Below are 18,269 nucleotides of genomic sequence, written 5' to 3' on the forward strand. Positions count from 1 at the left end.
AACAGATATATACAGGATAGAACACAGCAAGTGACCTCCTTCAGAACTTCAAGATTACACAAATATAGTAACTGAGAAAGATTTTGTGGTAATGTAGTGATTGTAGTAAATAAAACACAAGTGATACAGACCTCCCTTTATGTTGCTTGTCTAAAATTCTGCCTTCCATTTTTTAATATCTTCAACCTGAAATGCTTATGCCATTTTCGCAGATGTAAAGGAGATGAGTGGAGTAATCAACCAACTAATAACCACACATCTATATATGGAGCTATCATTACACTCATACCCTTAAGCTATCCAATATATACCGGAGTACATTAATCACACACTTTCATCCAATGAGTCATTTTCGTACAAAGCAAACACCCATTTGAATCACAACCTGTTCTCTTTTTAACATTTATCGCATTCCAAGATGCTCTTTTCGTAAAGTCTATCAAATAAGATAAAAGGGAATTTATTGCAAGTAACTCAATTGTGAAATTACAAAAATACCATTGTTATTGATTTTAAAAATTACATTTTGTTTAGGGTTATTTGAAAAAAAAAAATTTGACCAAGCTCTAAAATTATTCCATATAACCAGCTAGCATTCTTCCATTTTTTTGTGGTGGCTGTATTCCAGGACAGGCCTGCTTCTTTATTTCTTTTTCCATTGTCCTTCACCAGGTTTCTTTGAATCTCTCCCCCCCCCCCCCCCCCCCCCCCCCCCCCCCCCCCCCCCCCCCCCTTTCTCTTCCCATCCGCTGTCCAGTACAGGGCTGTATTGGGAAGTGGCCCTTTTTCCATTCTGGCCACATGACCAAGCCAACGCAATCTACTTCTTTTTATTTGGTTTTCTATGCTAGTGCAGTCAGCTTTCTTTAATAGATCCACTGTTTTTATTTTTGTAGGACAAAATATGTTGAAAATTCTTTTTAGACATTTGTATTGAAAAATTTCTAGCCTCTGTATTATGGAGGATGTCATTTTCCAGCTTTCACATTCGTAAAGCAGTACAACACTTAAGACATGCTGATTAACCAGTAGAAATTATATTGAAAAAATTCTGTCACAGACAGACCATACCAATTAAGAAACTGTTCCAATTAGGGGCTTGGACTGTAACTATAAACTTCAAAACAGGCGTATTGAGTAGGTTATGCAGAAAAGGGAGGTGGATAGGTCAAGTATGAAGAATGTGAACAGTCTCCCACATATGGCAATATTATGGACACCTCATGTAAAATATAGAAAATAAAATAAAGGCCTTGTGAGACGTGGCAGGTGACTTTACATACAGAAGGAATGACAAAAGGAGATGGGGTTCTAGACAATGAGAGGGGCAACCGTTTGAAAAAAAAAATATATAGCCTTATTCTCCACTGGGAGATACAGGAATAAATCAATTAAGTCAACAATGTAATTTATTCTTATGCATCATCACAATCTTAAATGACACCCCAGTAATACAGATCCGATTTTGTTGGAATCCATTTTCCAAGTGACCCTTTAGAAAAAAAAATTTAAAAAAATCAAATAATATATTGCAAAGACAACATTTCAAAAGGTCAAAACAGTTACAAAGAGCTTGAGCTTTATTTTTGTTGTGTGTCAGTATCGTGTCTTTTAATAAGGCACTTAGAATTTCCTTACTCGATGAAGGTGTGGATGAATGTCTGGTAAAAGGCAGTGATGAATATTGCAACAGAGTTTGTTTATAAAGGGTGTCTTACAGTACAGTGACTTGTACTGTATACAATGGAAATTTGGCTCCATATAAATCACTGACAGGGGGAGGGGGGGGGGGGGGGGGGGGGAAACATCATTTAGGGTATCATGCAAATCATTTAAATGCTCTACGCATATTAAAAAGATAAGTATGGAGAAAAGATTTGACAGGCCATGAGAAAATATATATATATATACAGTGCAACCCCTGGTTAATGACATCACCCGGGACCGGAAAATTATGTCATTATTCTGATGTTTTCAAGATGGCGGCAAAAGGGGGTGTGTTGAGACTCGTGATTACAGTGCCTGAGAGAAATCACTTCTCAAAAATGCTAGAATATGTATTTATCCTGTTTACAAATGATATACCAGTTACGCTTTCACTCTCCAATGTGCATTGTCATTGTTTTGATCATAAACAGTGCCCAAACGCCATTTGACGAAACTAAAAATAAAGAATAAAAATCAAGTGCCAAAATGATAATACCACACAGGAACACAATTGAATTTATATTTTAATTCAAGTCAAATCCATGCGATACTGCTGATGAGTTTTGATCTTGAGATATTTTTTTAAAAACAAAAAACAAACTGGTAAGATCAAGTTTGGACTGATTTTTTTTAGAGAAACATCTGACTTTTTAAAAGAAAACAATAAATTGAAAGAGGTTGTTATTGTTTTCTCCGCTATTCCAATATATCATAAGACCATAAAAATCCATAATTGCCCCCATTGGGCACGGCATTGCTTGATATCAGTTAACCTCCATTGATCTCAGACAGGTCGCGAACATGGAAGGTTAATGGACCCTTGAGAGTTCCATCTACTGATAAACTTCTTTTGCTGTAGTTCCATATGAACTAGCGGTGGTTCCATGCAGTGTAGTAAACATGTGTTCTGATTGATCGGTAACAAAGCAATCTCATTGGGAGGGGGGAAAAAGGTGTTTTTTATAAGTTAAGACTACGAGATAACGATGGTCGGTTACCAAGTGTCCGTATCAACTGATTATTATTGTAATAACGATGTCGCTAAACAGGGGTTTTACTAAAATGTATGTCGCTATTTGGGTTTTTTTATTTCTAATAAGATATAGAGAAAAAAATCGGGACCAGAGGACAATGTCACTATCCAGGGGTTGTCGTTATCCAGAGGTTGCACTGTATGTATAATTATTCATCAAAAATATAAAGTGAGGGATGATTGTGAGAAGGATGTGTCAAATCTTCCACTTAAAGCAACTTGCAGAGTGTTACATAAAAACAGAAGGAGAGAGAGAGGAGGAAGAGGATAAAAAGAAGAAGAAGAAGAGCATTGCAAATATTATTATTAATACTTCTTTCAATCTCTCTATCCCTATACTGAAGTTAATAATAAATACTAAAGACACGATCACTGAAGCTGATCACTTTAATCAAGGTTGAAATTCTTCTTCTTAAATAACATCCCTAACAGCTCAAATGAACAAAACTTATTTATTTCAATGTTCCCAGCATATTATTAATTTCTATTTCAAAATGCAAATTTTGCAATTACAACTAATTATGTACATTTGAGTAGGATTAATAGTGTGTTCCTAAAGATATCAATACACATGCTTAACATTAGGAATATGGAAAATAAATTAGGGTTGGTCTCATTTTACAATTCTGAAAAAAAAAAAATAATAATAATAATAGCAAGCAAACAAATAAGAATAGACAAAAAGCACCCCCTTGTCAATATAACATTTCACGAAAATCATTTTTTTAAATAAAAAAGGGCAATAAAAATGTTCTCATCAAAGATATTTGTTTTAGCTATATTTTATAATTAAATATAGTCAGAAGTTATCACAATGGCTTGCCATTTATGGCAAAAGAATAACTAGCGAAATCTAGATTTATTCTTTCTTCAATTAATATTTTGAAATATATGACTAAGTCCTATATCGATTGCTTTTATAAAAATGTTTATATAGATGGACTATTATGGTTTTTCATTACCTTGTTCATTTCAAGGATAAAGCATGCAATCCTATCTTATTTATGTGGCCTGCAATTTTTCATTCTATGCTTTAGTCAAAAGATATAAACCAATTGACCAGACTAATCTAATCTGCCCATAGAGGTGGATGGAGTTTACCCTGGTTTCTATAGCATGAAACAGACAACAGCAATTGCTTGCTATCCTTTGGATAAGACGCCAGCCCATCACAAAGTACTTTCTGCCAGATCTGAAAGACACAGCTACCCAATCACTGCTGGATGGACAAGGGGGTCAGAAAAAAATCTCAACTGCACCAGGGATAGATCAAGTCCTTTTGCATTAAAAGCGAGTGTGGAATCTCCCCTTTTATTCTAAGATCATTCCTCTTTTCAAGATTGCAAAGTTTATTAGATTGAAAAGTTTAACATGAAAAACTGATAGTGTGTGCCGATTGAAAATCAGATAAGACTTTAAAAAGCAATAGAATGTGAGCATATGAGTTTTGAAAACTTATGGGAAAGCCCATTCATCCTTATACCAGTCCAATTTACTGTTGTTTGCAATTGCCGCTCTTGTCTTTCTTTCCCTCAACAGAAGGTTGTTTGGATGACTTCTTTGACCGGGCATCCCCTCTTCGTTGTCCCTGAACAGGACCCCAGGATGGGTCCCCTCCAGTACCCATCATACCCATTGTTGAGGAGTCTGAAGACATAATGGTTACCATTAAGTAATAAAGTCAAAACAAAAAGTATTAAAATAAACATTACAAATGAAAACAATGCTGACAAGTAAGGATTGTGTCATGAAAGCATATCATGTATTATACTTGTATATATTACTTATCAAAAACATTTAAACCAAGCAAAGCAAATCTAATACTTAAAAATGAAAATCAAAACAAAAAGGTTAAGACATATAGTATTTTCCCCTACTGAATCCAATATTGACATTTATCTTTATATTTATAGATACATTTTGAATAAAAAACCATATTAAAAAAAAAAATCAAAACGATTTTCAAACAGGAAAATCAAAAGCATTTGAAGCTTAATAAATCTATCTTTTTTTTGTGCATATTATGTAATGAAATCCACTCTCTTTTAGTTTTGTACGTTCATTGATTTCGCTATATTTAATTGAATAGAGAACAAAGTAAATTTCTAGCTAAGACCATTTTCGATAATGATAAAATAAAAAATAAATAACAATGGAAAAGTAGGATTTTTTTTTAATGCCATAAAAAAAAAAAAAAATAATAATAATAATAATAATAGTAACAACAACAACAATAATAATAATATAATAATAATAATAATAATAATAATAATAATAATAATAATAATGATGATGATGATGCAGAAGATGACAACAAAGATGACAATGATAAATGTCACAATAATAAAGCCCAATTTACAGACAATATCCCATTAATCCCAAGCTCATTAATTATTAGACTCAAGAGAATGCCTTTTAGAATTGCTAATGTTACCTACCCTGATAGCCATGAATTGGAGCCTTGGTTTTGCGCAGGCTTCCACGAAGACCTGGATCCCACTCCACATCTCCATCTTTAAAAAAATAAGGAAAATGTATACAATCAGTGCAGCGAAATGGTGATCAGAAATGGTGTTGCTGTTTGTTTGTTTTAAAGGGTTTTACGGTGCTTGCAACACATTTAGGTCATATCAGAGCCAGTAAAAAGGAAGAAAATGGGATAGTAAAAAGTTCTATAATTACAATTAAAGCGCATAAGAAAAGGTAAGACAAAGGGGAATTGGTTCAAATAGGAAACAGATGTAGATTCCAAGAGCACACTATCAAAGTACTTAGTTTGAGATCACCTAAAAGTCTCATCCTGACACAAGCACAGGTCCCCACTAAGAGGAACACACTCAAATGTTTACAAATCATATATAAAACAAAAACAATACAATTCATAACAGAGAGATGATTTACAAGAAAAAAAATATCACCTCCCAGCTAGGGTATCGGGCCAGGACAAAACCAAGTAATCTCATCCCAAGACAAAGACAGAGAGCATGTTGAAAAACAGCTATGACGGTATAGAAGACATTGTAAGTGCCTCCCTGCCCACTATGGGAGACCAGGAACCCCAACCAGAGAAATGGTGTTGCAATCTGATTAGAACATTATTGAGTACAGGCCACGTACCTCAGACTTAACATATATTTGTTGTTGGTTATTTATCTCCCTCTACAGGAAGGTCTGATAAAATTCATTAATCAATTCATTCTCATGTTTTTGTATTTATTTCAAATCATTTAGCAACTTCCTAGTTCTCTCTCCAAACACATATCTATTCTTATTTTTCTCCTTCCCCAATCCACTTACCACTGTAAAAAGATAGGATAATGAGTGAAAGATATTCAAATCTCAGAACCCTGAATCTAAAACTATAATGAGGAACACAAAAAAAGGAAGACGATGTCCACCATTTGTTGTTGAGAGATAAATGAGCCATTTTCCGCTTTTGTTAGATTGTACATATATTTTGTTTGACTGCATTACCTGCTTGTGGCAATGATCTGGAAAATGGAATAGCCCTTTTGACTTGGGTGTCATCAGGAGGAAAAATGGCAGCCTCAGGATGTCTTTTTTGGTAGGTTGGGTCTATGGCTGCAGCAATGTTAAATCCAGCTGACCCATTAACATGAGGGGATCCTTGGTGTTGTCTGAAAAAAATATTGCATGCAGACACGATTCAAATTTTAATCATAATAAAACAGGACTACACAAGTTCCAAATTTTATTAACACATTTGTGAAATATAGACCGGCACAGAAATCTTGAATCTCCTTTTAATTCCTCTATTTTCATAATATTGGCAATACGAGAATCTCCAACACTTTTGGAGGTCAACACTGGAATCTCATACAAACTGGATATTCACTAGCATCTTCATAGATAAACAGCTTTAGCCTTTTGTTTGTATTGAACAGAAACCAAAGATGCCATCGGTCTCCTTATGGTGTCAAGTGATAGTTATGCCTGCATGTATGTGGAGTCTATGTATGTGTGTGTGTGACTAGAGGAGTTAGATGAACTGACAGTCCAAACACTTACCCAAAGTCCTCCTCTTCATCGCTGTAGCTGATGGCATGTTGCCAATGTGGTGGTTGTTGTTGCCTGTGCTGATATGATGGGGGATCTCTGGCTCTACCACTACCAGTACCAAATTCATCTTGTGTATCAAGCCATTGCCTTACCTCAGGCAATTCATCATCAAACCTAGAAAGATGAAAAGAGAAATAATAAATAGAAAACAATACCAAAAAATAAATGAATAAATAAAAAATACCAGGTAGCAAGACAAAGTTGCTTGATGTAAATGGCCACAAGGCTTAATGCTTATTTATCTTAACGTTTTGGTCAAAAAGACAGAGAATTACAATAACGATTTGACCTGGTGAATCTGTTTTCTTATTTCTGGCCTCCAAGTCCACCCTGCAGTGATCTAGTAATTGGGCCTAAAAACAATATATTGAAATAGCTTAGTGTTCTGTTCAGAGGTTTACAAGCAATTTTGTAACCATTCATCCAACAGAAACATGAATATATTCTGGCTCCATGGGCTTGATGGTTCTGAATGGCGACTCAAATATAAAATGTAACAAGATGCCCAATTCATTATTGAAAAGTACCTGCTATCAGGATGATTTTGTGATTGCTGCCTGAATTCCCCTTGAGACAGTTGTTGATGGAGAGCTTCTGCATTGGAAGCCATTCCTAAACTTTGTGATGTCATAAGTCTAGCATTCTGACCACGCCCCCGACCTGATGATCTGACAACGTCGACATTGGTGCCAGTTACTTCTCTACCAGTGGTACTAGCACCACCTACACGTGGAGATGGCATTGAGCTTTGCTGAGCAGCAACAAACCCATTATGGTCCCCAGCGGCGATTCTTCTCGCTGATTCCAATGTGGACATGCCTTGTGATGCATTTTGGGAAGGGAGGGGCATAGGCGGGCGGTTGGCAAGATGATGAGCTGGTGGATGCTGATTCTGTTGGGGGTTTCTATTTACAGAGGAGGGAGGAGGAATCTGTTGTGAAGAGGGGGAGGTAGAAAATTGAGAAGGCATTTGGTGTTGTTGATCTTGTCGGTTTCTATTTGGTGCTGGCCGGGGTGGCGGTTGAGTTCGTGGTGGTGATGGAGGATCTGATGGCGAATCAAAAGCCTGAGTATAACTATTGCGTCGATAACGCGTTGCACCAGCAGTGATTGGTATTGTGGGTGATATACTGGGGGAGTGTTGCTGCTGTTGTGAGGACATGTTTGTGGTTCTTGGTGTTTGTTGCTGTCCCATGTTCAATGAGTTTGCTGAAGCTCCCAAGGGTAACAACTCTGCTTCTTTTAATTTCTGAAAGAAGAATTATTAAAAAGAGATATCCATGACTGAATTATCAAGTTGAAAACATAAAAAGTATAATATATTACATGATTTTATTGACATAAGTTAAGCTTAGAACCTACAATAAAGGTATTAATTACACCAAAAATGAGGTCATCACAAAATAGAAAATTATTCCAAAAGCATACAAAATCTTTGAAGACAAAATATTTTTGGAAGTCAACGGGCTTATAAAGCTGGAGTTCTATCTGGGTTTACCTCAGCTAACAAATCACATCTTACTAAATAGAGGTACCAAAAATTATATTAAGACTCGTCTGGAACAAAACTAAATTCATCCACAATTACTTTTTAATTCAATTTAAAAGCAGACCCAGTGTCGGATAAGTAAAAAACTTCAAATTACATTCAAGTTTGTTTTTTGTTGTTTTTTCCTTTTTTATTCCCCTTCCTTTTTATTAGACTGATGAATCTTATCAGACCAGTCATAAAAAAACTTTACTAAAAACTAACAAAGGATTCAAAGGCGATTTTACAGTCACTTTCAAGTCTCAAGAAATAGATTCAAAAATTTTCCGCATTTAAGTCTCGTAACTCTGATGAAGTAATTTTAAAACATTAAAAAGTAATCGCTTTATTTTTAGTATCTAGACAGAGTCATTTCTAGCATCTCAGAACATATATTACCTGTGCTTCTTTTTTCTGTTGATGTTTTTGCTTGGCTTTTTTCAAACGTATTTTCTCCTGTTCCTGCATTACTTTTGCCAATTCCTCATCTTGCTGTTCTATCTTCTTCATTTTATTTCTATCCACTTCAGCTTTGGAACGCTGGGGAGATAAAATTATTCTTCAACAAATGACAATGTATAAATAAAAGTCATGGCAAAGTACAAAATTTAAAAAAGTAAACATTGGTATCTTATGGAATACTTTGATACAGTATATAATTGCAATCTGAGTGAGATGTTGAACAATTTGTTGTGTTGATGGTGGAGAGAAAAGCTAGTGAAAAAAAAAAAACAAAAAACAAAACTCAAAATGGATATAACTTTCATTTGTTCATTTGAAGAGCCAATATTTTTTTTTCTTCGCAGTCCAGCTTTTGGCACCAATACTTTATAGTATTTAAATATATGTTATCCAGGTCTTCTACAGTATGCCCTACTTCGTCCTTTGTTCATAACATAAATACATATTACAAGTGAAGCAAAAAGGCATTGTCATAAGGATTTAACATCTCTGTACAGAAAAATAATTCAATAAGACAATTCGGTTAACCTACCATGTATGATTTATGATTTCCCATTGAATGAGAAAAACAAACAAAACAAATGTGCATTTAAACCAGTTTGAATTTTTGTTTGCTAGCCATTCCAAAATACCATATTGATTTGCAGATCACTACAAGTTTAAAAGAGATTTTAAAAAAATAATTTAAAAAACAAAACATTTTTCTGATCATTTTGTAGTGTAACTGACTGACATAGTTTTGAAATAAGTTACTTGCAGTAAATAAAGTAAAAAAAAAATAGAATTAATTAATGTGTTTATCATCTATAGGATTATTTTAGCTACGGCTGAATTACCTTGTGTTCTTGTTCCTGAAGCAACCTTGCCAACTCCTGTAAGAAAGAAGACATTGTGTATTACATCAATTTTTTTTCTTTTACATAAAAATAGATTCACAAAAGACGTGTCTTTGGATCTTTTATCTACAAATTTCATGTTACAGGCATTATATACCAATGACAAATTAGGATGAAATAGTGGCCACGTTGTTTGGAATTGTGGAAGGGGTTCTCAATTTCTCAAGAAAACATCAGCATTTGTTGGAGGCAAAGAGCAACATATATGGATAAAAAAGAATAGAAGCCACGTCCAACAAATAGCATAAAATATAAAAAAGCACCACAATTCCATTGTCAAAACTGTACTCAAGCCCATACCTCATCCTGACTGGCTTGTATTTCCAATCTGGTAAATTCATCCATCTCATCAGGTAACCGGTAAAAATCACTAAAATCCCCCTCATCCTCTATTTTTCCAGCAGGAGTCACTCTGTCAACAAACAATGCACAGTGATGAGAACTCAAGGAAAGAATTTCTAGACATTGTAATTGTAATTCCAAATATTTGAGAATAAAGCCAATTAGTTTTGAATATTATAAAATAGCAAACCCCTTACATTTTCGATGTAAACACACACATAACATCTAAAGAAAAGAAACAAAAACAAAGAGCAGACGAACATCATTATTTATTTACTTGTAAACAACCAGCTATATTTGTCAGAATGAGCTTGCAGGGGTGTCATTAATCCCATATTTTGATTGGACAAATATCTACTGGTTAGCATTCTTAATTTTTCCCATCCCTCTCTTTCTCTCTCTTCTCCCTCCCCCTCTCTTTGCTGTGTGAGGTTGTGTGTGTGCACGCGCACACGCAAGAGAGAGAGAGAGAGAGAGAGAGAGAGAGAGAGAGAGAGAGAGAGAGAGAGAGAGAGAGGAGGGAGGAGGGAGGACACAGAGAGGAATGTTGGTATACATAAATGAAATGAAAGGGAATAGGTCCATAAAAAAGATATGAATTTAGGCAAATCTGCCCACCAGATGAATCCTCCCAACACACATAACTTACTATATTATGTGACCGTCAACGATTATATATGATTTATTGAGGAAACAAAGTTGACTATCAGTCAGCTTTTTGTTATTATATTTAGACAGCCCGTTAGAGCTTTGTTATTATTAAAATCAAATAAATCAAACAATGAATGTTAAATGTTACACAGTTTCATGTGTGGGTTGGTTCAATTTGGCAGGCGGATGTTGTGATTAGTTTACCTTAACACACAGCATCAATATTTTAAATAAGAACTAATCACTCAACTCTAGGACCACAACCAATAAAAAAGACCTGAGTGAAGTCGACTTAGTTCCTTTAATTGATACATGCATTTAGTTAAAAAAAACTCACCATAAAGCCAGCCAGATATAATTTACCAACTTATAAAACTATGTGTAACCTTAAATGTTTATAGCCTGATTTACAGAATTTAGTGAGAAATAATAATTAAAATGACTGTCTTAAAGCAATATCAAAGAGCTGAATGACATTAATTATGTTCTGTTTCTACAATGTATTGTAAGAGAAAAGAATGGAAAGAGTATTGTTCTTGGAAAAGTTTGTAATCAGTGTTGTGTTAAATTTCAGCGCATAAAAACGTAATATTTTGCATTCACTTTCTGTTTTAATGTTTTCCCCGTAGTCGACACACACATACACAGACAGACTTGTTCTTTCTTTTAATAATAATAAACAATGACAAATATTTATACTGCGCACCTACCCCCTAAATGGGCAGAGGGCCCTGAGCACACTACAATAGGTTTTTGTATAAACCACTATTTATATGCATGCATACACTCAACCATCAATCCAATCACTCATCCATCCTTCTATGCATAGATACACAAATAAATACACATACACACTCACACGTACAGACACATACATAGATACACACACACACACATATACACACACACATATACACACACACATACATACACACACATATACATACATATATACGCATGCATACATACATACATACATACATACATACATACATACATACATAAATACATACATACCTACATACAATTTTAGCTATTTTCTCGACATCAAAGGCCAATTTTAAAAGGAAAGTCTTCAACATTTTCTTGAACCTATCCAACGAATGTGAGGCTTTAACATTATCAGGTAAACTGTTCCACAATTTCGGACTGATAGTCTGGAATCTACACTCCCCAGCCTTTATTCCGCATCATGGTTTTATTAATCCAGATTTCATTTTCATGATTCTTACTTTTAGAAATAAGACTTATTCTAACATTTTATTCTGAAGAAAATACAATAAACAAGTTTGCATAGAGTTGCATCACAACAATTCAAAGATAAACATTATCCTTTGCCACAAAAACACTAATTCTCAACAAAGACTCATATTCAATGCCCCAAAGTTGTTTATCAAATAGAATTAATCGTAAATACAAGCCAGACCGTGCTTTTTATCTTTGAAGTCTAAAGAACAAGTCTTTAAAAATATATTTGATAGAATATAAAAAAAAGTCTAGGAATGTTAGATGATGACTGAAAATCCAGGTGCAAGGTAATACTCATGAAATTAAAAACTTAAGTATCCCTAAACTATCAAAGCTAACATGTTTTACCGTCTAATTCTTATCATAAAAAAACCTATAACACACATGCAACAACATTTACCCACAAAAATAAGGATAAGGTCATTGTTGATATTCCTTTCAAGTGAGTACCGGAAATAATCACTAACAGAATTGCCAATATTTTTGTTATCAACTTAAATTTCAACAAAACATGTATGATTACCGCCTTTAAAACATCATATAATGATTTTCAGAAATGAAAGAAAAAAACCCAACTTTTTCCAGATGTATCAAAAGGGATTTCAGGCATTCTTTTTTTTTTTGCCGGGGGGGGGGGGGGGGGGGGGCTTTACAATGTTCATCTAACGATCACAGCCAGATAAGAAATTGAAATCACTGCAATTTATCATATGAAATTAAATAGCTCAAAGTTGAAATTGCTTATTTCTTGAACCTGTCAGCAGCATCTTGTGATGAATACAACTACAACAGACCACCTTAAAAATTCTATTCTTTGATAATTAGAAATACCTCATACCTTCTTGAATTGACACCTTGTATATCCAAACTTTCCACACTGTCTGCTATACAGTCACTGCCTGTTTCTGTGCATAATATAAATGAGAGATATCTAGACTTAATATAGCTTTAAATTAATGAAGAGTTGGACAGCAATCTCTCATTTCTTTATATATATATATTCGACCAAAATTTTACAGTTTTAGAATATATGATAAAGTAAATTATCAAGGAACAAATTACACAAATAACTTTGAAACAGTATTTTGAAATATGGTCAAGAAGGTCATTTATGTTGACAACTCTTTGAAATGAAATGATTTAAATCTGCTGATTATTTTGCTTTTGTTTTTGTTTTTTGTTCTACTTACGGTATTTACTCAACAAACTTTGTTAATTTATCAGTATAAATGAAGAATTAGGACATCAAAATATCGAGAGTTAAGATGTATTTATAAGAATAAAAAGTAAGACAATTAAACAGTATTAGAAGAGGATCCATGAGTAATCAATCCGTGCTCTAGTCTGAATCCAACTACAATTTACACCAAGGCATAAGCACTGGACATCTGGCAATGTTTACAAAGACATAGATATGTCATAACTAAAAAATGTCATATTTCAATTTTAGAGAAATGAATTACACGCAAAAAAAAAAAAAAAATTATATATTCCATTTGACTGCTTTTATCTCAACAAAATATCTGGCAGAACCTGAGTGACACAATAAGGCGTCTTCCACAACCGGGATACAAAGACACAAGCAAATGTACAAAAGACATAAGGGGATCTCGATGGAATAGTGGACACAGTGAGTGACCTCCAACTGACTATAAGGGAGTCAAGGGTTCCTCCAAGAAATCTGCCTTTTTACAAATATGATGAAGAATACACGATGTTATCAAATTTATTCATTGGCAATATCACGTTTGCCCAACATACCTATATCAGCTATCAAAACTCAAAACACAATGATTCTTGATATTCTGGTCCTCCCTTTTAATCGACTTTGAATTAAATGGTGGATAAGAATACAGTAGAGATAAATTACTTCTAGAAAGTTTTGTTTTGCTACAGCCAAATCACATTCATAATTTTATCATGAATTGACAGACAACAACATATTGAATTAAATGTAGAATCCATTTATAAGTAGAATTCAATGAAATGCACTGTTCAATATATTCATACCAGAATTGACATGTAGTCCTGCTTCCTCTGTATCCCTGGCAAGCTCGGCTTCTAATCTCTGTCTCTCTTGTTTCAATTTTTTCTCTCTTTTTCTTTCCAGATGCCTTTCATATTTCTTTTTCTCTTTTTCCTGCATCTGACGGGCAAGTTCCTAAAGTTAAAATGCAATAATATAGAGAAAATTAAATTTTTAAATCTAGTATAACAAGTGTCCAATATTTATGCATGCCTGCAATTTCTACTCATCTCTAAAACTAAATGAGACATAAATCAGATAAACATAAATGACTCTAAACGAAATTGAATTCATTCAAAATAAATAAATGAAGATTAAGAATGAAGGTTTCCCAGCTTCTATATAGACCTGTAAATGAGCTCTATAAAAATTGATTGAGACTGAAACTGAGCCTCACTGAAACTCTTTGTATCAGAAAAATCCAAAGAATCGAGATGAATAGTAAACAGCAAGCTCACTTGAGCAAAATAATGGCAGAAAACTAATTTACGTGGGAATTAATGAGGCTACTTACAATGAATTGTTTCTTATAATTAGGTACCCAATCAGTGAATAAACGGTCAACCAGTTTGTTTACAACGTGAGGCAATCAAGATGTGCTGGTAGCAATCATATAACTTTCGATTTGAAGGTGTCTTCATAACGCACTTCCTGCTTTCGCATTACACTTTTTCATACTTTTAGGTTCCACCAAGTGAATGTGGACAATTTTGGCTTAGACGAAACAGTGAAATTTATCACTCGGCGGCTCAGTTAAAATTGGCTACAATTGGGATCAACAGGTTTGGAAAGTTAAAAGATTATTTCACGAAGGCTGTGTGAAAATACACTGGGATGTGTTCAGACACGGCAATTCTAAGAAGCGTCGCTTAGCCTTGGCAATATATCCATCGTAAATATAAACGGCCCTTGAGCTAAGCGCTGTGGAACATTTCTAATTACTTCATGGTCATTCGACTACGATTCGTGAATTCTTTCTTTCCTTTTTAAAAATATTTGAATTTGACGAAATGACTGATTTCAGTTAATTGACAGGTCTACTTCTATCAAGTTTGTGTTGCCCACCTCATCATCTAAAACAACTCTGGATGACACATCTCGAACTTCCCTCTTCAATTGCTCATTCACTCTCCTGGCAACCATTTCATCTTCCTCTGCTCTGAAATTGAATGAAAAATAATGCTGAAACTTTCTTTGACATAATTTGTACCTTACGCAATATTCCAAAGAAAACTTGCTAAATTCTCTGTCTTTAAATCCAAAATATGTTTGAAATTAATAGAACAAAAAGATTAATTTCTGCTTTAACAATAGATAATAAACTCAGTAATTGTTTCTCTCTATCATTTTTAGTTTTTTTCTTGATGAAGAAATCTTAATAAGTATTTCAACAGTGATAGTTACTCAATTTTTTTACAAATTCAATTTTTAAGAATGAAAATAGTCAAAAAACTTTATTTATAATGAATTTCAAGATTGTTGTTTTCTAAGAAAAAACAAAAACAAAAAAAAACAAAACAACTCAAACTGACACAGTTTAAGTAAAGTTCTATAAGTATAAGCACTTCGTCGTGATATAAAATAAAATGCAAACTAAGACAATGCTTGTTTTTCTTATTTATGATAATTACTTAATTTTAAGTTTTCAAATTTACTATATCAAAATATGAAATAATGGCTGATTTAATCTCTCTTTAAAAATAGCAATTCTATGCCTAGCTTAGAACGAGATAACATTTAAGAAAAACAAAAAAAAAAAATAAAAACGCCTTGCACACCCATGTGGAGGAGAAAAGAGCAATGGAAGAAATACATTTCTCACTTTGCAATGTCAACTAGTAATTCATTGAAAAAAAATAACAAATCAATGGGCATTATAGTGTCAGATAATGTACCATTTTCATTCCCTATGAATACATCTTGAGTTTAAATAAAATTATGTAATATTCTTACTGGGCCCTCAAAGCCTCTAGTTCCCTCATCCTTTCTTCCTGCAGCCTCAATTCCTCTTCTGACTGAATTATTTTGGCAACAGGAATATCCTCTCGAACAGTTCGCCTGTTGTATCGATTTAGCCCATAATGTTGATTGACTGAAAAATAATTTTTAAAAAAAAATTGTGATGACTCAATGTCGTGTAGAATTATATGGGTCGATTAATTAACGTTATGAAGTTATACTCGACAAAATATAATTTAGCTGTATTGTTTCACATGTAGCTGTAGTTAGGGTACTATGAAAGAATTACTAGATTAAATAGAAAACTGCAGTATCTTTTTCTAACCATTAACAAATATGTATACTTCACTTTAGATGGATACAATTTAGAAATTAAAAAATAAAATAAATATAAAGATAATAGTAAATGATATCTAAAATAAAAAATAAATTCAAACAAAAGACAATAAAACAAAACAATACTCACTTTCTTCATTTTGTATTTGATATGCCAATGCACCATCTTCATGAACAGACCACTGTTTGCGAACTAGTTTTGATGAGTTTGAAAAAATGATAGAATGAATGTAAAGAATCATATTTTACGATATCATTTTATCTAGATTTATCAAGACCACCCACATTTACCTCCCTCATATCCTTTGTAAAATACTCAACATGGAAAATTAAAAAACACGGAAATCTCGAACAATTAGGCCCGGTCCCGACTTGTTCAAGATTTCCGTGTTCGAGTGTATGTATATTAATGGTTATTCTATATTTCCTTATGGAAAATGTATTAACTGTCAAAAATATTGCACATTGAAATAGTGAAGTACGACTCCCGATTATTTCAATTTTGAATCCATTGAATACTTATTTATCATATATCTATGTATGCATTTAATTATTATTATTTTTTAATAAATATCTATTTTATTATATATAACCTATGACATTTGAATTTGATGCATAATCATGGGTCTTCCCTGAGTGGTGCCTGTATATGGAGGTTCTACCAAATTTAATAATGCTTCTTAAACTTAAACTATTTAGGAATCGATTCATGATTGTAATAAAGCTTGAAAATAAAAGTAAATGTGTTTATAATTTGATTTTGTAAGAAATGTCAGTTGCAAATTCTGATTAAATAGCTAGATTTTTCTACCGCCATGCTTACACTTATTATATTCATTAATTTGTCCATCAGTAGTCATTTACAATGCTTTTTTATCATTAAAAGCGGGTAAGCTGACTTCAAACAAAATAATTTGGTGAATGAAAACTGACTGTTGATGAGTTGCTCGAAATCTCAAGAGTTCTTGCATTCTTGCTCCTCCCCCACTCCACTCCCACCCCTTCCCATTATTACTCCTTACTTACTAAACTCCAACTCACCAGGACACCTCTGCCCCCATAGAAACTATAGCCATTTAGTTTCTTTTGAACCATATCTCGTTAATTCGCAACTAACGGTTCTCATAAATTTGGATGAGGAGACTAATAAATAATAATTAATTTAAAGGGACCTTTTTTCACAAATTCAAATACACACCTGATTCAACTCTTCCTCTCGGGGGAAGAGATGGAGGTGGGTCATCCTCTCTTGCTTCAGCCATTACATTAATCAGATTAAATAACAAGAGTGTTAGAAAACTATGACAGCATAGTGTCCTGCTAAATCGTGATCTGCACGATAAATTGCAGAATAAACATCCAACAGCAAATGGAAATGTGTGTATTTTTCTTGTCTGCTTCCTACTCTAAGCTAAGGATGTCAACATAAACCGGAAATAAACAGGATAGAGTTTTCGGTCGTAAAATGGATTTTTCGTATTTGCCTAGTTCTGTACTGTCCGGGCCAGAGCACACACAGTTAGCCTTGGTCCGGGCCCATGTGTGTTTCGCAGTCCTACCAATTGCCGCCTGGAGCCGTTCAGAGGTTGTCTGGAGCCACATTGAGCCACCTGAAGCATTCTATCCGGGAAGGCCTCAAAACAGTCTGGAGGCCATCGGGAGCAATCCGGTTGCCGTCTGGAGCCGTCCGGCCATCTGAAGCCGTCTGAAACCGTGCCGTCTAAAACCGTCTGGCAGACTTTTGAGCTATTGGAGCCATCCAGAGGTAATCTGCAGCCGATTGAAGCCATATGAAGGCCGTCTGGAGACCATCTATAAGTCTCTGGAGCCCATTCAAACCATCTGAAGCCACCCGGAGGCTGCTCAGAGCTAACCGGAGGCCATATGGAGCTGTCTTTAGCTGTCCGGAGGCCGTCTGGAACCGTCTTCAGCTACCTGGAGCCATCCGTCGGTGGATTTAATTTTGTATTATTTTGTCATACGTTTTTGAATTATTTTTTT

General features: G+C 34.2%; 1 protein-coding gene across 1 annotated transcript; it reads right to left on the reverse strand.

The window, feature by feature from the left end:
• Positions 1-2,783: 2,783 nt before the first annotated feature.
• LOC144971212 (uncharacterized) lies at positions 2,784-17,709 on the reverse strand. The gene is made up of 14 exons (XM_078911718.1): positions 17,467-17,709; positions 16,399-16,461; positions 15,927-16,065; positions 15,039-15,132; positions 13,958-14,108; positions 12,786-12,852; positions 10,007-10,118; positions 9,647-9,682; positions 8,748-8,888; positions 7,348-8,069; positions 6,770-6,934; positions 6,215-6,378; positions 5,179-5,253; positions 2,784-4,387 (listed from the first exon to the last, which is right to left on the reverse strand). The coding sequence occupies exons 1-14, from the start codon at positions 17,528-17,530 to the stop codon at positions 4,233-4,235; spliced, it is 2,148 nt and encodes a 715-aa protein (XP_078767844.1). The 5' UTR covers positions 17,531-17,709; the 3' UTR covers positions 2,784-4,232.
• Between the last annotated feature and the right edge of the window lie 560 nt (positions 17,710-18,269).

This window comes from Berghia stephanieae, chromosome 4, assembly GCF_034508935.2.
Source record: "Berghia stephanieae isolate SIO BIC M18660-M18661 chromosome 4, UCSD_Bste_1.3, whole genome shotgun sequence".
In the NCBI taxonomy this organism is placed as follows: domain Eukaryota; kingdom Metazoa; phylum Mollusca; class Gastropoda; order Nudibranchia; family Aeolidiidae; genus Berghia; species Berghia stephanieae.

Coding starts and splice junctions, on each gene's coding strand:
- LOC144971212 (XM_078911718.1), bottom strand. CDS start 17,530: ATGGCTGAAGCAAGAGAGGATGACCCACCTCCATCTCTTCCCCCGAGA. Junction 14,109..15,038: donor GAGTTGTTTTAGATGATGAG/GTGGGCAACACA, acceptor TTTTAACTTTAG/GAACTTGCCCGTCAGATGCA. Junction 6,379..6,769: donor GATGAAGAGGAGGACTTTGG/GTAAGTGTTTGG, acceptor TATTTTTTTCAG/ACAACACCAAGGATCCCCTC.